The sequence below is a fragment of the Mesocricetus auratus genome, unplaced genomic scaffold (assembly GCF_017639785.1).
Source record: "Mesocricetus auratus isolate SY011 unplaced genomic scaffold, BCM_Maur_2.0 Super-Scaffold_100023, whole genome shotgun sequence".
Taxonomy (NCBI): domain Eukaryota; kingdom Metazoa; phylum Chordata; class Mammalia; order Rodentia; family Cricetidae; genus Mesocricetus; species Mesocricetus auratus.
In genome coordinates, this window is record NW_024429204.1 from 11392506 (window position 1) to 11414164 (window position 21659).

The window sequence follows — 21659 nt, forward strand, 5'->3', positions numbered from 1 at the left end:
CCAGTACCAACCTATGAGAAAAATGGGGACACAGGTATTACACACCAAAAACATGACTTTGAAAAAAATCTCTTGATTGGTCCCCAAATGTCAACCAATCAGAAGCCAACCAGTACTACTGATGTAATCCTGTAACTTTTGTCTTTAAAACCTAGCAGTAGACAGGGGGGCTTCATCCCCTCTGGAGGCTGCTGCATCAAGACGGGGTCCCTCCCGCAATAGGATAGAATAATCGATAAACCTTGTGCATTTGCATCAGTGGTCTGTCTCCCTGGTCTCTTTGGAGATCCTTGTGACTTGGGCACAACACCACAAAGATTTGGGTTCTTTAAATTTCCATTGTTTATTTTTTTTCCTCAACTTGAAATGTCTCATTTTTCATACTCATGTCAAACCATATTTCCATTTTCTCTTATAGGACTTGTGGCTACATCTTTTCTTTGTATTGTGGACCATCTTCCAATGCAACTCTGTTACTAACAAGTAGGCAGTCTTGCAGTCGCAAGGGTCTTTTCCTATGTTTCTATGACATCTTACATTTTAAAATCATTGGTGAAACTATGAAAAGCCTTTCTTTCTGACAGGACGGTTCCACCAGTTATACCTTTAAGAATCCTCCACTGATTGGGAAATTATCTTCAAATTTAAAGTTTCATGTTAAAGTATTCTTGAAACTTTAAAGATGTTGCCTGTGTTAAGTAAAGCTTGCTCTTTATCTCAGCTACTGAACTAGTTGAAAAATGATATTTATTTCTAGTTTCTAGAGGTTTTAATTTTTTTTCCGTTTTGATTGTTTTTTGTTTTGTTTTGTTGAGACAGTTGCTAACTGGTAGGCTTCAAACTAGGAGATATCAGCCTACCCTTGCCTACGGAGTACTAGGATAAATGTAGGCATCATCCACCTGTCTTTAGCTTCTGAATACCCTTGCTGCCAACCTAGGCTTAAAGGCTGTAAATAAGCAAAGGCAGATTTTAATTTACATCATACACAAATGAAGCTTTTTAAAATTTTCAGGATTCATAAATAATTCTGTTTTGACCACATTAACCAAATCTTTGCCAACCTAGGCTTAAAGACTGCAAATAAGCAAAGGCAGATTTTAATTTACATCATACACAAATGAAGGTTTTTAAAATTTTCAGGATTCATAACTAATTCTGTTTTGACCACATTAACCGAATCTTTCTTTCCACGCAGAAATTCAGAATTCTGCTGTTGGAAGGACCTTTCTGCTCTCTGCACTTGTGACTGATGCAGTCTGTACCCCACTATGCACTCTGTGTGCTCTTAAGGCCTATTTACATTTTAAATTTCCGCAGAAGGGAACATGAGAAACCAGAGAGAGATAAAGAGGAAGACGGGGCCATCTCAAATTCACGCCAGCAGGGCTGAGTATCTATGAAGAAGTAACAGTGTTCTATGTTTCTTCTATTGTCACTAGGAAAGCAGAACACAGATTTTCCTATAGGTCATTGGTATTATATAGAAGGCAGGGTAGACAGATCTTCTGAAATTAACAGGTGATCACCCACAGGAATCCAAGCCATAAAGTAACTTTCTATTTTAGTTATCAGCAGAAGTTTGTCTGTGGTAAACAAAACTAAAACAGATACTAAGGTTTATGTGGAAATGTATTTGCGTGGTCATTTGATTCTCTGAAATTCAACTTTTCATAAGGGGTTTAATTTTCAAGAGATTTAATGACAGAAATGGTTAAACTTTCAATGAAACATACACACTCCATACCTGGTTACACTTTACTTCATGTCCCTGACAAACAAGGGGAGAGAGTGAAGAAGGCATTCACGAGGTCTAGCATGGTGGCACTATATGGCCTTTGGAGTGCCTCTGAATGAACAGGTAACAAAAAAGCAGGCTGTGTAGCAAATACAAAATACAAAAAAGCAGTCTGTGTAGCAAATACATATGATGAACCTACGAGAACACCTGTGTTAGGGTAAATGTTACACAACCAGATTTCAAATTTGGTGAGTATGTCCAAGTTACACCCAATTATAAGTTTTTTAAGTGTTAATGCTGTTGTAAAAAGTCTGACAAACTTTTCTGAAGAGGGGTAGATAAATATTTAAGACCTTTTGGGCCCTTAGTGTCCTTAGTAACTTTAGCTCAGTCTTCTTCTTGCAGCAGAAAACAGACATGATGTAAATGAATGAACATGGCTTTCTCCCAACAATATTTTATTTAGAAAACCAGATGTCAGCTAGAGTAGCAGGACATGATTAGAGGCCAAGCAAGCTACTCAGGGGGCTTGAACCCAAGAGTTCAAGGCAAGTCTAGGCAAACATAAGGAGACTCCAGACTCCTCATACTTTTCCAAAAACAAGAGCAAGCAGATAAGACTACAGGTATCAAGGTCTACTTGATGCTAGGCTCTCATTCATTTCTTATAACTGATTTCAGAGAGGTATATCACATATTTTGCTAAAGTAATATGAAGTATTCATTATTGCAAATTCTATATAGCATTTTTGTAGATCATTTTCAACATTTTTGACAAATCTTTCTCCATGTAAATTTTGATTACAACTGAAACTTAATTCCAGGAAAAATGTACATGATGAATATTTTGTTAACAATCAGAAAATGTTAAAATAGAATATGACTTTATAGCAACCTTACTGTTTGGTAAATGAGAAATGACATTACCAAATTTAGCATAGTCTTTAAATAATAAGCAAAAATATTTCCAAATTTTTTGTTGCTATTGGTGGTATCACACCCAAACATAGCCCACTCATTAAGGAGCTAAGGCTGCTTGGTGAAGGAAACAGCCAGTTTGGCCAGACTTTGTGGATAGTGCTTACAACATTCTGTGGAATTACTGTCTTGTGGCCAATATCAAAGTGATGTCATTGAATGGAGTTTTGGGAAAAGACACTATGACAAAGAATGCTTGCTATGAGATTGTAAACACAGTAACTTTGTCAGGGGTAAATTACCCTTAAGGGTTTATTTTAGGAATCAGAAGAGTGTTCAGTTCCTCTGCAGGTCTCAGAGAATACTCTCTGGAGGAAGTTAGCTTCATATATATATATATTCAGACTGGTTAAAATAGCCGGAAGACTGACTCGGTAAGATCAAGTGATGACAGGTTTCTCCTTTTGCACAGGACTGAGACAGAGGGACTCCCCACCCTCCTTTCGGTTGAATCTGATCTTTATGAGAAATTGTGAAGTTATCTCAAATGTATATTTTCGCAAGTACCAGTGAATAACTTCATTTCAATGGAAAACTTCAGCTTGTTGAATCCACTTGGTTTTTGTCTGTTTTATCAAGACTTTTTTAAGAAGCTTGCTCCCAAACAATATTCTTAGAATTTTTAGGCTGTATTCCAAGAATGCTAGTCTGTTATTAGGATAGTATAACTTATATTTATATCATTTTTCTTTTCAAAATACGGCAATTATGAGTTTTAAATTGTAATTTTTATCACAACCTAATTTGCAATAACAGCTATATTTAATAATCATCTGTATATTTTACAGCAAGCCCTCATGATACTCAACAATTCACATATGTAAAATAAATGGTACTTGAAAACCATATAGTATAAGTAACAGTCTTTTCTTATTATATCTGAAACAATGTTCATAATTAGGGTTGGAGACATGTCAGTTGTTGTTAAGGTATTTGACATTCAAGAATGAAGACCTGAATTCAACAACCACATAAAATTTGGTAGAGTTTGGGAGAAAAATAATGGACTGGGTAAAAATTGAAGAAAGGAAGTAATATGATCAAACTACTTTGCATGAAATTCTCAAAAAATAATAAGAATAATGTATTTGAAAAAAATAAATGAGCAGGGCGGTGGTGGTGCATGCCTTTAGTCCCAGAACTCAGGAGGCAGAAGCAGGTGGATCTCTGTAAGATCGAGGCGAGCCTGGTCTACAGAGTGAGTTCCAGGACAAACTCCAAAGCAATACAGAGAAACCCTGTCTTGAAAATCTACACACACGCACGCGCACACACACACACACACACACACACACACACACACACACACGATATCAAAGTGATTGAAGAAGATACAAGCATTGATCCCTGGCATCCACAAACATGTGCATATAGGTAGGTCTACATATACATGTGCACACATGAACATCTATACATATAATATATACACACACACACACACACACACACACACACACACACACACACAAATGTAAAAGATAGCCAAGCCTGGTGGTGCAGGGGTTTAATTACAGCACTGGGGAGGTAAAAACAGGTGGAGGTGTGCAAGTTCGATGCAAGCTAGGTCTACTTAAGTTTTTTTTTTTTTTTGGTTTTTCGAGACAGGGTTTCTCTGTGGCTTTGGAGGCTGTCCTGGAACTCACTTGTTAGTCCAGGCTGGTCTCGAACTCACAGAGATCCGCCTGCCTCTGCCTCCCGAGTGCTGGGATTAAAGGCGTGCGCCACCAACGCCCGGCTGGTCTACTTAAGTTTTAACACACGACAACAAATACTCATTGTCTGATGGCAGAATAGCAATCAGAAATGTGTTTTTATGTTTTCTATGTCAAGAAATCCTCCCTCACACCTACCAATCTTGCTTACCACCATACTTTCTAAAATAATTCTTTCCTGTCCCTTTAGGAAGCTTCACGTTCATCCCATTACTTTGCATACCAGATGAGGCTTCTTACTTGGAAAAAAGTATATTTTAGATGTACTTTTCATGTATGATATATATATTATAGGGATGAAGACTCTTTTATTATTATTATTACTATTACTATTATTATTATTATTATTATTATTATTATTTGATTTTTCAAGGCAAGGTTTCTCTGGGTAGCTCTGGCTGTCTTGGAACTGAGTATGTAGACCAGGGTGTCCTTGAACTCGTAGAGATCCGCCTGCTTCTGCCTCCCGAGTTCTTGGATTAAAGGTGTGCACCACCACCACCCAACTTTATTGCATTCTTAAGGAGGTCATAATCATTCCCTTAGTTCACATTTCACATAAGAAATGAGATTTAAAGCCGGGTGTTGGTGGCGCATGCCCTTAATCCCAGCACTCGGGATGCAGAGGCAGGCGGATCTCTGTGAGTTCGAAGGCAGCCTGGTCTACAGAGCGAGTTCCAGGACAGCCTTCAAAACAATACAGAGAAACCCTGTCTCTAAAAACCAAAGGGAAAAAAAAGAGATTTAAACTTCCCTTTAAGCGGTGATAAATAACAAACAACAACAAAGCAATGCCTCACAATCTCTGCTCCCCACTTTCGTCTGGACAAAGCGCATAGTCATTGTGTAAAATAGAACCAAGTATAGACAGAAATGGGATTTCTGGTTGTCACTCTGCCATCAGACAGTGAGGGTTCATTGTTAGCTGTTTACGCCTAAGAATACTGAACCCTTCCTCTACAAGCTACCTGAAATCAATGCATTATCTGTCACTACAGTTTTCTAGTGAGACAAGGGAAGAAGGTGTCAGATTTCCCGCCATAGCCTGTGGCTACTGAGAAGAGCAGAAAGCACAATGTATTGCAGTTGGATGCAAGGCAACCTAGACAGATTAATTAAGGCAAGAACGAATGGGCTAGCTTCTGATTGCTGCCTCTAAGACAGAACCTCCCACTTTAAACAGCTGAACTGAGCTACGACAGCACTCTAATAGTTAGAAACAGACAAGTGAGTTTCCTGGTTTTTCAAGGAAGGAGGCAAAGCTTAAAGATATTGACAGCCTCCATGGTTTAAATAGGTAAGAGAGAAAGAGTTATGAATGACTAATGAGGCAAGCGGCCATGAGTCATTCACATGGTGTAAATCAGTGTCATATACTGGGTAGCCAAAGAGTACTTAGTAGGTTGATACCAGAAGAGAATATGGTATTAGGACCTGGTAGACACAACTGAGATTTGCATTTGGGAAAGCAGGGCTAGCTGTGATGTCCAAGCGTACTGGTGTCTGCAGGTCACTGTCACGTGAGAGCTCACAAGCTTCAACACCATAGAAGCTGTGGCTTCCTTCATCTTCCTTCAGCACATGCTCTCAGAGAGTCACTCAACACCGGTCTCTTGTCATTCTCAATGTATCACTGTCACAAATACTGGAGACTTCCAAATATAGAAGACTTTAATGCAAAGTCCTCTGAGAAACATGTCCGGGATATTCTGCTCTGTAAAAGGTATTAGCTGGTACATAAAATCTACTTTATTTGGATAAATACTAGACTTTTCATCTAGTATGCCAAAGAATGGATACATTTTAATCATCACAAAGGGACATGAGGCAATTATTTTAGAGAGAGGGGTGGTAAACAAGACTTGTAGGTATGAGAGGATTTCATGATGCTTATCTCATAAATACATTATTAGTGCTGCTTATGTGGTATTGCCTAAGGCTGGGTTTATATACCTCATTCATACATTAACATCTCTCCCTGCTAGCCTAAAATAATCACTACCTCACTTTGTGTAAAAGCACTTGGTTAATTTTAATATTTCAAGGATTATTTTGAAATCATGACTGTTGACAGTAATATGAGTTTTCCTGCCAGCCAGGAAATGTAAATTATTGAAACAGGAAAATATGAACAATGAGTTGGAGCTGAAAGGTTTGCTATAGTGAACTTCTCGCTGGGCATACACAAAATAGCCAGAATTATGATCAGTATTATATACATTAGTGCACTTTAAATATCTTTCCATAAATCTATACAAATCTTACACATTGGAAACTACCAAATATTATCAATGATATGATTTTAAAATGAGAAATAACCAACGACTTAATATTTATAGATTTAACAAAATCCTTCCACTGCTGTCAATATGGGAAATGTAATTTTGTTTCAAAATGTGTAAAGATGGAAATATTTTCAATGCTTTTTATTGCTTAAGAAAATATTAAAGGTGAAAAATATGAATCATTTCTTTAAAATATTCCAATATAACATTACAGATCTAAAATTATTTTTAATTTGATTACCTACTGTTATAATCCATACTTACCACAACATTTGTATTGCAGAAAGCAAATCAGTTACTATTTAAACATTAACTCGAAATCATGTGTCATATATAATCTTTAAAATGATGTTTATTATTTCAATACTTCTATGAAAAAGATTTAACACTAAATATTATGAGCAAAGTATTGTTTTCTAAATTGACAATGATTTGCTAGGTTTACATATACACAAAAGTGACTTGTATCATAAGTTATTTACATGCTAATAAAGAATAACTTTTCTTAGTAGATATCAGTTACAACACAAGCCATCACTTACAAAAGACAGCAAAGCTTGTATAAAACAGGTTACTAGTATGATTTTTCCTAATGAAATGGTCATTCACGTTAGTTTTTAAAAAATATCTAATATTTATCGAATGAGATACTTTGCAATAAAGTTTCCTTACTTTGGTGGCAGTGAAACAGAGACTTACACATCATAAAATTTTTGATTTCTTATAAAAAAATCTCTGGAAGCCAAATATTGTTTCAATTAAAATAATGCTAGGATTTGGGTTTATGAACATGTGAATGGAATTTACATTTATTCCGTGTACAAATGAGTGTCAACGTATTTAGAGAAGTATACTAACTGATAAATGCACAGCGCAGTGGTCCACTTACCTTAAGAACGTCTCCTTGCGCTAAGTGAAAAGTTCTGGCCGAAATGTTGATGCCCTTTCCTGCTTGGACCTGAAGACTGTAAATGCATTCGTGGTTGTTTTCGTAGTTCAGCGGGTAGTTTGGGGAAAGCAGAATTCCTTCGTTACTTGTTGCAGACGCCCCACATTCAGCTGCAGGCAAAACAGAATATTGAAGCACAGTTTAATAGAAGGCATTACCTTTTCCAAATAAGTTTGTGTATGGAGTGTAAATGCTTTGGGTTTTGCCCAGTTCCTAATAGGATATTGTGTGCAGAAAAGATTTGTGCTATAAAGGACCAAAGTGTTTCCCAAATGACTGAGGGAAGGACACTAGGACTCTGGAGATGACACACCTACCTGTGGGAATTTAGAGTACTTGTCACAAAATATTAACATCTTCTTTCATACAACAATAGTAAAATATCTTCAATAGATCACTTAAGCGTGTGGATTTCTCATAAGTACATTAAACTTATTTTTATGTAGAAATTAATTTTAATGTAATCTTTAATTTTGCCTTTAAAGGCTTTGAATGATGCTTTTCTCCCAATAACCACCATTCTTCCCTTTCAAGAAATTCAAACAATACTTTATTTTTAATAATTATACAATCGTTAATATATACCAATGTGTAATATATTTAGCATGATTGAGCCACACAACTTTTATGAGTGGAAGGCTTTTCCACAAAACAGTGTAGAAATGTACATACTCTACATGCCAAATACGAAGAAATATGGAACTGAGATTTCTCAGTATATTAAGCTAGAGGACTTGCAGTAATATTACAGAATTTAACAAGTCTGTCCTTTTAAAACGCGCTTTAGAAATCTTGGGCTTTCTACTTTAATTGCTGACTTCATTACCATACTGTAGGGTGGATTTGACTCTTCAAAATTAACTGAAGAGGTTAAAAACAAAACCAGCTAACCATTTTTGTCTAGAAATAAGATTTTAAAATAATACTTTCTGGGAACAGTATAAGATGAAGACAACAAGATGAAAGATGATGAAATGTTTTCTTTTTAAATGCTTACACATTAAAAATTACTCAAAAGAAAAAAAAACATGCTAATGAAGAACAGAAATTGTCAAGAAGAAGCAGAGTAAAATAACAAGTCGGAGACAGTAAAAATGAATGTTGAGTGCTTACAACCAACCAGCCAGGAAAGGCTGCATCACAGCAGTTTCACAGAGTACTCAAGACTAGAGATGAAGAAAAACTACTTGCTATGTTGTTCATAATGATTCGTATTTCAGTTGCATCTAAATGTATTCAAAGAGTGATACCTTTCTGGCTGCTTTTAGCTCTATGTATTTAGCCCAGTGAGCTTATACATGAAATGATGACAAATCAAGATTTCAAATCAACATGGATGCAATGTGGCAAATTATATTGTTTGCCTGAATGAACTCCTACTTAATTCTAGTATCTCCAGTAGTAACTTCTTCTTCATCATCCAGGCCACTCTCAACTACAGAGACCGTACATCTGTAGAGTACCACAGAGAGCGGGCATCCTTCTAGAAAAAAGTCACTGCCCACTGAATCTACCTTTTTCTCTGCCTTATTAGAACCTTCATGTGATTGTGCATGCATGCGTGGTAGATAAACCTACAGTGCATACATTTTCTCAAAAGCATAGAAATATAAAGATTCATTCTCAGATGCAAAAATACTGTTACCTTTATTTCATACTTTATGACAAAGATTTTTATATAAACTTTAATGACTTAAATTCAAAACTAGACCTGTTTTGCCCTGGGATATGGCTTCAATAAGTTATCTATTGTCTTTATATTTCTATTCTTATAATAAAAATAATAATATCTTTCTTCATGTTTGTGTTTGTGTCTATGTGCAATTCATATTACATACAAGTACATATCTGCGTGGTACAAAAAACTTAGTCCTTTGTAGGCATACAAAATCACAAGATACTAATCATTAAGAACAATTTAAGCATATAAAATAAATTTGGCTTCACACCGCATATATTAACAAAATAATACAATGAAGCTTGCCATACTTTTCTTACCCCAAATTGAAGAACTATTTCAAAGTATAGAAGCATATTTCTTTTTTAAAACTCAGAGCATCATTTCTATTGTCAAATGATAAATAAATTATAATGTTTTCTCTATTTAATTTGACCTTAATGATGTCAAATTAAAGTATAAAAATTAATAACAGCAAATGGTCTTACTTTGTGAATATTAAGGGCATATTAGAAAAAAATGGGTATTTGTTGACCTTCATTGAATATACAGATTATCAATATAGTTCCTACACTAAACACTGGATTTCCCTGATGATTTCTGTAGAAAACATATCCTGCTTATGTGACACATTTTGCTTTAGTATTCTTAGAAATGCTTTTTATTTGCTGAACAAAAACTAACATGTTGATAGATGTAGCTCAAATGGGACTGATGTAGAAGAGAGATGTGTGCCGTCATCTGCTAATAAGAGTGACTGCTGCAGTGATAATCTCACTAAGCAGCAAATCCCATAGAACTGATTTTTCTTGCACAAAATAAACATGCAAATCCTTGCATCATTGGTCTCCTTTCCCCCCGTAGGATAATCTGAGTGCAATCCATTACATAAACACTGTCACATATTTACAGGTAAATTAACAAAATGATTTTTGGTGGTTTCCCTGGGAAATTAGAAAAAAATGTCTGTGATCAAAAACATTATTTTTAGAAATCTTTCTTTTATATGGTAATCATTCATTGCAAGATACACAACAATTTCTCAGATGCTAATTATTTAATGAGGTATTCAATGAATTGTAAAATGTTAATGAAATTGATAATTCTTAAGAATTATTTCTAATATGCTTTCTAGATACAGCTGTATTAATGTTGCATTTGTTCATCAGAGATTTTTAGACAATTACAACATTTTCTCCAAAGTATTTTAATACTTAGATTCTTAGTTAAATTTAGAGGGTGGAGATGCATATTAATTCTTTATGTCCCTAATGATAATTTGATAATCTTATTTCTTCATTTAGATATTTTAGTGTCCTATTGTTTTATAGGCAACAGTGGGCCTATTGTATAATAATGCAAACTTGTATGTTTGAAACTGTTACATGTATCTTTTAGTAATAAATCAAGAAATTTAAAAAACAATTTTCATTATTCTATGAGAATGTGCTTTGTGTTCATTTATTCTTCTATCATACATCACATCCAAACAGCAGTTTCCTTTCCCTCTACTCCTCCCAGTCACCCACCAAAACCTCCCTCCCTTAAGATCAGGCCTCCAAGAGAAATTAACCGAACACAGCATACAGTATGGTTAGGAGTAGGTCCTTAATATCAAGGCTGGATGAGGCAACCAATAGGAGGAAAAGGGTGCCAAATTTCCTGGCTGCACAAAATCTAAACAAGAAACATGCAGAATAAAATAGAATTGAAGGTTGCAAAGGAAAAAAAAAAGCCAGTGATATATAAGTTAGACCTATTAGAATTATACCCAACTCCTCAATGGTGGCTCTAAAAGCCAGAAGTACTTGGACAGATGCCCTGTAGACCATAAAACACCATGAATACTAGTGCAGACTACAATACCCAGTAAAAATTTCAATCACGCTGGGTGGTGGTGGCGCACACCTTTAATCCCAGCACTCGGGAGGCAGAGGCAGGAGTATCTCTGTGAGTTCGAGGCCAGGCTGGACCGACAGCCTCCAAAACAATACAGGGAAACCCAGTCTCGTAAAACCAAAAAAAAAAAATTTTCAATCACCCTAGATGGAGAAAGCAAGATACTCCATGATAAAGTCAAATTTAAACATTTTCATGTACAAATCCATCCCTTCAGAAAATACTAGAAGAGAAACACCAGCAAAGGACATTAACTACACCCATTAAAATATAGGAAATACATAATTTCTTACCAGCAAAACCAAAAGAAGGGGAGTACACACACACACACACACACATCCCAACATTAGCACTACCAGCACCACCAAATAACAGGAATTAACAATTATTGGTCACTGATTTTGTAAATATCAATTGACTCAATTTTCCAACAAAAAAACACAGATTAACAGAATGGATATAAAAATCGGATCCATCATTCCGTGGTATACAAGAAACACACCTCAACAGTAAAATAGATATTACCTCAGAGTAAAGGGTTGGAAAAAGATTTCCCAAGCAAAGAAGCAAGCTAAGACTTAAGAAGCCAGCCAATGCAACCATTCTAATATCTCACAAAAGAAATTTCAAAACTATCAGATGAAATAGCAAAGGACCCTACGTACTCACCAAATTAAAAATTCATAAGAGAGAACATTGCATTTCTTAATCTCTATGCTCAAGACACAAGTGTACCCAGGTTTGTAATGAAACATTGCTAAAGCTGAATTCACATATGGACCCTCACATGGTGACAGTGAGATACTTCAGTATCCCACTCTTCCCAACAGACAGATCAGGTCATCCAGACAATAAACAAAAATACTGGAGCTAGCAGACATTATGAACCCAATAGACCTAACAACAGATATCAATACAAAAGAATATGCCTTCTCAACATCTCATGAAACCTACTCCAAAACTGACCACATACTGGGTCACTAAGCAATTCTTAAGAGATTTAAAAAAAAATTGAAGTAACTCCCTGTATCCTACTAGGTCATCACGTTTTAAAGGTGGGTTTACAACAGAAACAACAGAAAGCCTACCAAACTCATTGAAACTAAACAACTCTCTACTGAATGAAATTAAAGACTTCCTAGAATTCAATGAAAATAAATGTACACATACCCAAACTTTTTGGGACACAATGAAAGCAGTGCTAAAAGAAAAGTTGATAGCACTAAGTGCTACATAAAAAATAGAGAGCTCTCTTACTAGAATCTCAACAGCACACCTGAAAGGTCTAGAACAATAAGAAGCAAACACATACAAGAGGAAATGATCAAACCGAGGGCTGAAGTCAACACAGTAGAACCAAAGAACAATACAAAAAACCCAACGAAACAAAGAGTTGGTCTCCTGACATCAATAATAGAGACAAATCCTCATCCAAAGTAACAAAAAGACACAGATACGATATCTGAATTTTAAAAAAATCAGAAGTGAAAATGAAATTTCTTCTAATGTCTTGGGATCATATTCATGCCTTTCCTCCCCCTAGCTCTCCCATAGTCATCTTCTATTTCCCAATTTAGTAACTTAGTGTCCTTTTTTAAAACCACCTCATCTAATTTATACTGCTTTTATATTAATGGGTATTGAACAAATAAAAAGGAATTAAAAATAATTTACTTAAATTATTTAGAGATTTTTAAATTTCCTTCTTAACAATCCAATTCATCAATAATAATTAGCAGAGCTATTATTATGACTATTATGTATTTTTTGTGAATTGCAGACATATCAGAAAAGCAGCAGTTCAAGAATTCTTAAATAAAATAATTTCCAAAAGAAAGATGTATTTTTGTAGCCTGATATTGTAATTTCACTTTTCCTTTCTGAATAACTGATTAGGGTCTATTATACTATGTTTATATACTCTTTATGAGATATTAGAAACTGGAGTACCCATGAACTGGGCATGGTGATTCACACCTATAACCAAAACACAATGGAGTTTTCATATGATACCCATCTAAAAAGCCAAGATAAAATAAAAGAACAATCAATATCTATAGATAAAAGGCTATGCATACTAGCTCTTGGCGGTCAGACCTTCATCTTTATGTTTTAGGTACCTTAAAAGAAAAGGTAAAAACATGAGTTGGCACCTGCAGGCGGGAATGTGCAGTTGGAAGTGTGGCACATTTCTGTAATGAGCTGGGAAGACAGAAATGAGGAACGTGCGTATTTTAGGGCCACGTAGATGGCCAAGTTTGACACGATGAGTTTGTTTCCGAGACACACGTGAAAAGAGAGGACTGACTCTTGCAAACTGTCCTCTGTTCCCCACACATCATGTCACAGCACATGTGTATCCATACATACATAACAAATAAACCCGGTAACTTCTTAAAGACGGGATACATTTTATAGGAGTGGTCAGAAAAGCAAGCACATTATTTTGGTTATGGTGTTTTTGATGCGAGTCTAAGTAACGGTTGCAAAGATCCAATTTATGTAGAGAAGTTTCCCATCAGTTACTTTGGGAAACAAAATATAAAAGGGTGAACTTGGACGGTATTATTGGGGAAACCTGTGCATTTGTCAATAAAGCACTGTCTGGCCAATAGGGAATCTAGATGGGTGGGACTAGGAGTCCAGGAGATCTCTGGGAAGGAGAAACACAAGAGAGTCAACATGTAACCGCCATGGGGTAGGAAGCCAGGAACTATTCTCCGGTAAGAAACATACTTAGATGAACAATTATGGGGTAATTACTTAAGTCAGAACTAGCCAGTAAGAAACAAGCAAGGCCAACAGCTTCATAATTAATACAGCCTCCTGTGTGTTTATTTGGGACTGATGCGGCTCTGGAACCAGGCTGGCAGGAAGGCTTCTCTCAAGGAAATAGCTTCTCATAACACGGTATAATTAAGAGGCTTGGCAGCTGACACACAATCTAAAGTATTTAAATGTCGTTTATCAGTCACTTGATGGTGATTCATGGTAGGGTTTTTAATAAGTTATTTGTTTTTATTTTATGTACATTGGTGTTTTGCCTTCATTTATATCTCTGTGAGGGTGTCAGATCTCAGAGTTACAGACAGTTGTGAGCTGCCATGTGGGTGCTGGGAATTCAACCTGGGTCCACTAGAAGTGCAGTCAGTGCTTTCAACCTCTGAGCCATCTCTGCAGCTCATGTTAGGGTTTTTAAACAGAAAAAAATATCAGCTGTGAGGAATCCATTCAGCATCTCTGTTAAGGGATGGGCTGAGGTCTTTAATTTCTTTTGGGTAGCAAAACCTACAGAAGAGTTTTAGAGTGAATCAGGCAAGAGATGGTGAGAACTTGAATGACAGCTCAGGAGAAAGAGAAGACAGGGCAGGAGAAGTTTTAGAACTTGAAGATTAGTTAGTATGGAAGAGGAAAAGAAATCTTGAACAGTTGTCTGAGAGACAGTGGATCTGAGTACACATGGAACATAAACTGTATGTGTACTACATGCGAGGTAGATTTATGGATACTTAAGAGGTTTATATTTCAAGCCATAGACAAAATGTTTAACTGTTATTGAATAATAATAAGAAACAAAAAGAAAACAAAAAACTCTGAATATAAAGCAATATCTAATATTTTTTCATATTTTAACATTCTAAAGTACACTTCTAGGACATGGAAAATGCCAGTAAGTATTAAGTTAATAAGGACACATGAACAAAAAGACAGGGAGTCAGGCGAGAGACCAGTTATTCTTGGAATAAATTATGGTAAGTAGCACTTGTAGAAGGCACTGGCAATATATGTTTCCTTATCTACAAATATGATTACTTTAAATATTACATGCCTCCATATCTAAAGTGTCTCAAAAATGTCAACAGCTGATATTATCTTAACTGCTCACTGTATACATGCTACATGTACATTTTACAAGCTTCTCATTGAAACAAGTTTGTATTTCTAAAGAAAATTTGATGATAGATGTGGGTAAGAGAGCCAACTGAGAACATAAACAGGGTATTATCCTGACCCCAGACACTTCCTCCTTACATATTTCCTCACAGAGATGAAGAGAATATACTGTCTAGAAGTACAAGGGCTTCCCTTTCATCAGGAAGCTAGCAGATAAGGTAAATCACTCCGCTACAAATTACACAGTGTAAGAAAACAGAGAGGAGAGCTTCAGGGAGGAAATGTTTCTCATGGTTAGAGACCATGGAACTGACAGGGCAAAAGGTTGGTAGTACTTTCAAGAAAGTGAAAAATTATGGTGGACCAAGGACACGGGACTAGTTACATGGTAAGGAGAAAATTCCATAAAAAAGGTACTGATTTTCATTGCAATGAAAGGAAAAGTAATTTTAGTTTTCTTTAGCCCAAAATGTATTTTTATACAGTATTACTTTGTAACACCCTTAGCACCATGGAAACCTTTTTCTCTGCAATGAATTGATTATATGCTTACAAAGAAATGTAGTCTTAGTTTGTAGATGAGATGGTCAAAACATGTTTCCTTTTTTATAGGTTAAAATGCAACCCTCAGATTACATAGAAATTTAATACAGTTGACTAATGGGTCATGTGAAAAAAAGGACGGAGAATGGAGTAGAATTTCTCTTACATGTATTTATTTGGTGTGATGAGTGTGTGCTGGTGGGCTTTCACGTGTCAAACATGATACACATGCGTGTGGAAGTTAAGACAATAGTAAGGAGAGAGCCATTTCCTTTCAGCTCCTTTATTATATTAGTATAAGCACTGCCATACTACTTGTATGTTTATGCATGTTTGTACATACATGTGTGTGTGTGTGTGTTTGTCATGTTTTCTTGTGCTGTGTTATTGCTTCTGTTACTGTTGAGGGAATGATGCAGGATTTCCCTGTCAGACAAGCAGTGTACCATTGTGATTTAAGTAAGGATGGACCCCACAGGCTCACATCGTCAAATGATAAGCCACAGTCGATGGAACTGTTTTGGGAGGACTAGGAGGAGTGGCCTCTTTTGGGTAGAAGGTACATTACTGCAGAAAGGCTATGGAATTTTAAGAGCCCAAGTCATTCCCAGGTAGCTCTTTTGTTTTGTCTTTGTGGATCTAATAATGTAAGTGTTCAGCTACTATTCAAGCAACCCAATATATATATATATATATATATATATATATATATATATATAGAGAGAGAGATAGAGAGAGAGAGAGCCTGCTCCATGCTTCTCTACCTTCCAGTCACCTGAAGCCACATCCAAATCGGTGTGGCCACTTACACAAATTCACTGGCAAGGTGAGATGCTACTATAGCTCCCAGCCACAATGGTAGAGACTTCAATCCACTGTAGCCAGGAGTCCCAAATTAAAAGTTTTCTTTTATGAGCCCCTTTGGTCATGGTGTTTTTGATGGACTAGAAATCTAACCAAAACAATCCCTAAGCAGCATCCTCATTCCTCTTTAATAGTTTCTAAATGAAAAAAATAAAGGAACTAAAATAAGTAAGCCACTTTACTAAATGAGGCTGGGTTCTATTATATTCAGAGATTTGTAACACCAGGCTGAATGACACAGATATTGTAGTAAGCAAAATTTTGAAGCACATTTCAAAAAGTTCATAACATTATGTAATAGTACAGAAAATATTAGCTAATCTATTATTACCCAACAAAAATTAATCCTTGCAAATAAAAAAATTCATGTGTTACATATTGAGCAATAAGGTCTGCATCAAATAAATTAAGTCAGATTTATTTGCCTACATATGATAGGAAATCATTTTCAGTCATAGGGTTTTGTTAATTACTGTTGTGTATATTCTTCAAATCAATGTTACTTATATTTTCTAATATATATATATATATATCATATATACACACAAATATAACATAGAAGGCTGGAGAGATGGTTCAGTGGTTAAAAACACTGACTGCTATTCCAGGGGACTCAGGTTTACTCCCCAGCACCCCATGACCTCTCACAACTGTCTGTAACTCCAGTCCTAGGGGATCTGACACCCATGGCAAAACACCAATGTACATAAAATAAATTAGTAAAAAAGAACAAAATACACATACACGTACACATGTATACATATACACAAAGCTAAATAAACACTTTTTTGGGGGGGGTTTTCGAGGCAGGGTTTCTCTGTGGCTTCGGAGGCTGTCCGGAACTAGCTCTTGTAGACCAGGCTGACCTCGAACTCACAGACAATCGCCTGCCTCTGCCTCCTGAGTGCTAGGATTAAACAAAGCCACCAACACACAGTTTAAATAAACCCTTTTAAGGTGGGGATAAAGAGGAAATGGAAATATCACTTCTCAGTAAATATTTAAAAGACCTAGAAGTCTTTATTAACTATTACCAAGGCCTATTTCACACAATTATAACAATTAAGCTTATAATTAATTATAAAGAATTTTTAGCAAGTTGGCAATTTTACCCTTAGTATTAATCGGCTTAATGATTTATATAGAGAGAGCTAAATCTGTGTTCCTTACTTTTAAGGAAAAGCAATACCCAACCATCAGAGCAAGTCTTGAGAATAGCAAGGTCTGTTTTTATAAAGACAAGGGAGTATCTATTTAGACAAAGATCCCTAAAAATGAGTAATATGTAGTGGTTTGTAAATCCAGTGGAATTATCCAATATATATCCTTGCATCATAAAATCTAAAAATGGACTAAGTAAAGATGGTAAGTATTACCTATGTTGCATCACATTGACAGCTAGGAATAAAAGAATCTGTCTATGAATGAACAGCCAAGGAGGACATAGAGTCAAAGGGGACAGGTTATTACTATTTTGCAAAGTGGTCATAATATTAAGCTGTCCCTTAGCATTTATTTTAGATTTATTTATTATGTTTACAGCATTGTGCCTCCATGTGTGCCTACACGCAAGAAGAGTGCAGCAGATCTCATCATAGATGGTTGTGACCTAATACATGATTGCTGGGAATTGAACTCAGGACCTCTGGAAGAACAGCCAGTGCTCTCAACCTCCGAGCCATCTCTCCAGACCCAACAAGGTATACATTTTTTTTTCTGGTTTTTCAGACAGGATTTCTCTGTGACTTTGGCAGCTGTCCTGTAGCTAGCTCTTGTAGAGCAGAATGGTCTCAAACTCATAGAAATCTACCTGCCTCTGCCTCCCAAGTGCTGGGATTTAAGGTATGCACCACCACCATCACCTGGCTAAGGCATAGTTTTAACAGAGAGAACTAAATAGCAAATATAAGAACAGAGATAGCCGGGTGTTGGTGGCGTACGCCTTTAATCCCAGCACTCGGGAGGCAGAGGCAGGCGGATCTCTGTGAGTTCGAGACCAGCCTGGTCTACAGAGCGAGTTCCAGGACAGCCTCCAAAGCCACAGAGAAACCCTGTCTCGAAAAACCAGAACAGAGATAAACAAAACATGAAATGGGGAAATCAAAATGAATCAACAAAAACTAAGGTTTGATTTTTTATAATATAACAATTTGATAGAACTTCAGCTAAACTGAAAATTAATGGAAAGAAACCTCAAATAATATTAAAGAGAAACGGGAGCCATTACAACTGTCAGCATGGAAATATGAAGAACCATGAGATTACTACAATAAATATATTTGAGAATTAAAACTAGAGAAATGGGCAAGGTACTTTTATAAATATTGCTGAAATTTAGATGTAAAGAAGTGTAATTCCAAGCCAGGCAGGTTGTGCACACCATTAATACCAGGGCTTAATAGGCTGAGGAGGTGGATCTCTTGGGTCGAGGCTAAGCTGGTCTACAAAGCAAATGCTATACTCTTGCTAGGTGACCATAGACTTTGACAAACTGAGTGTAAGTCAAACCATCAAAACCAGCTGCACGCTTTATTTGAAGACACGATCCCTGGCAGACTCATGGCTTTTAATATTTTGTTGCAATTCAACCTCCACATGGCCCCTTCTGGCTAATCTAACACTGTTTGTTGGCAGCAGCACATGTGCAATAATTTGTGCTCTCATTAGAGATGCTAGTTAATGAAATTAAATTCAGAAGTAGTCTTGAATGAGACGACTGCATTTGAAATGGGCAATCTGTCAGTGTAAAAAATGATATTTCTTGAGGCATGGCTCAGTGGTTAAGGACACTAGCTGGTGGCCTTCTAGAGGTCTTGAGTTCAATCCCAGCAACCACATGGTGGCTCACAATCATCTGTAATGAGATCTGGCGTCCTCTTCTGGTCTGCAAAGATACATGCAGACAGAACATTGTATACATAACAAGGAAATAAATATTTTTAAAAAATGGTATTTTCCCTTAAATAGCAGGAATGCATGCATTTGAAATACAGCAACCTCCTGAAACTGTGGCAGGGACGCTACAATAACAGGGACTCCTCTGTATAGAAGAGATCTTCCTGGTGTGGGGAGTAGATAGAAACCAGCACACAGATCCCATGGTAACTTATCATGTGATGCACTGAAAGCTATCAAACACATGAGCAAACCGGAGGGATGCTGTTCATAGGAAAATCAGTTTTCTCTGATGATGCTGATAGACATCCCCAGAGACTAAGAAACAATCCGATCTTAAAGCAACACTATGTCACATGAATTTTAACGCCAAATTTTATCTTTAGACGCCCAAGTCCTAGGTTTCTAAGGTCCCGTTGACTAATTAAAGCAAAATGCTCCCACAGGTCCTTACCGAACGGAGCCAAGTGATTATTTATAGAAGTGTGGCTGCTCAGTTCCAATAGACTGCACCTGAAAACCCAGGAGGCATGAGAGGTTCCCCAAAGCCCTACAGAAGGCTCCTACTTCTGTTAAGTCTTCCCTGGCCTAAATACTCTAGCCCCTCTTTGGGAGAGCTGGGTACAATAGATGGTAGGGAGTGACCAGGTGCTCTTCTTATGACCCCTCCCAACTCATCCAAGAGTGGGTTTCACAGTCACCAAGCCCATCTCGCATGATCTTTGCCAAGTAGGTACAGCTTAACCTCCTTCCCCCAAAGATGGTTGGTGCTTGGATCAGAGGCCAGTTACTCACAACAGCCAACATGAACACAAATAATAAATCTATTCCCGAACTGGGAGATGACTCAGAGGTAACATGCCTGCCAGGCCAATGTGAAGTCTTGTGTTTAATGTGTAGAACACACATGCAAAATTGGGCGTAGTGGCGCTACTCTGTGATTGTAGTGTTCCTGAAATGAGCTGGCAGGAGGAAAAAGAAAAGCCTGCAGGCTCATCAATAATCTAATTTGAGATATGAAGTAGTGAGTAATGGCTGCCTCAAATAATATGCAGGGGAGGCTTGTCCTGTGACCTAGAAACATAAGACTTGGTAAGCAAATAGAAGCACCCACAGATAGATGTGGACAGACAGACAGACAGACAGACAGACAGACAGACAGATACACACACACACACACACACACACACACACACACACACACACACACACACACGCACGCACGCACGTACGCACGCATTCGTGTTTCTTTTTCCTGGTCTTTAGCAGGGTGGTTCCTCGGCAATAGTAGCTGAAGTTAGTTTCTTTGATCATCCTATTGCATATACGCAGTCTCCCTCTTGGTGTACTAATGAGGTTTGACTGAGACATCCACAGCACTGAGGGAAGAGATTACTGTATGGAGCACCATGTCAGGCAATCATAAATTCCAGGAGCAGCTGGAAAATAGCAAGTAAATGCTCCTGATTTCTCCATGGCAACAGCCATGGTTCCAAAGTAAATAAACTATGATTAGACCTAGGGAGCCGTGTTCATTTTGAAACAAAATATAAAGGAAGGGAAAGCATATTGAGATTGTGTGTATATTTTTAGATAATCTAAATTACAAATACTTTACAAGTTTAATTTTTAATGGAGAATTAGTGTGCTATTAAATAACTAAAAAGGAAACGCCCCTATGTGTTCATTTAGTATACTGTCAACCACAGATATCTATTATTGTTCTTTTTGTTCATCCAAGTTTGTTATACTCTGCTTTTCTTTCTTGTTCTCATTTACCCACCATTATTGTGAAGAGAGGGGACTGGGTTTTACTTTATAGAATTTTTTTCTATGTTTAAGATTTTGCTGTTGTTGAAAAAGTACATTGTAAACCAAAAATGGGAAGGAGAAATTTGCTTCTTGTGGCAGACCTCTTACATGGACATTTAACAATAATTTTATAATAATGTCATTATGTTAAATTTGAAATAGCAGTGCTGGAAATGTTAATAATCACTGAGTTGACAAAAAACAGTTAAATTCATACAAATAGATGAGTTAAAAAATAATTATTACTGGCTGTAGGTCTGACTCATTAGTTCAAAACTACAGAGTATTCTATCCTAGGAACAGAACTTGGTTCCCAGAACCAATGTTGGGTGGCTCAGTATGGCCTGTAACTCTAGCTCCAGGGCATCCAACACCATTGGCTTGTGTTGCTGTCTCCACTGCCACCTAA

General features: G+C 36.7%; 1 protein-coding gene across 5 annotated transcripts in view; it reads right to left on the reverse strand.

The window, feature by feature from the left end:
- Positions 1-21659, reverse strand: part of Csmd3 (CUB and Sushi multiple domains 3) — a 1035998-nt gene that overhangs the window by 289175 nt on the left and 725164 nt on the right. For all 5 annotated transcript variants that reach the window (XM_040730388.1, XM_040730387.1, XM_040730386.1 and 2 more), the window contains one exon: positions 7606-7775. In XM_040730388.1, the coding sequence (XP_040586322.1) occupies positions 7606-7775 (170 nt within the window). The remainder of the gene's footprint in view (positions 1-7605; positions 7776-21659) is intronic.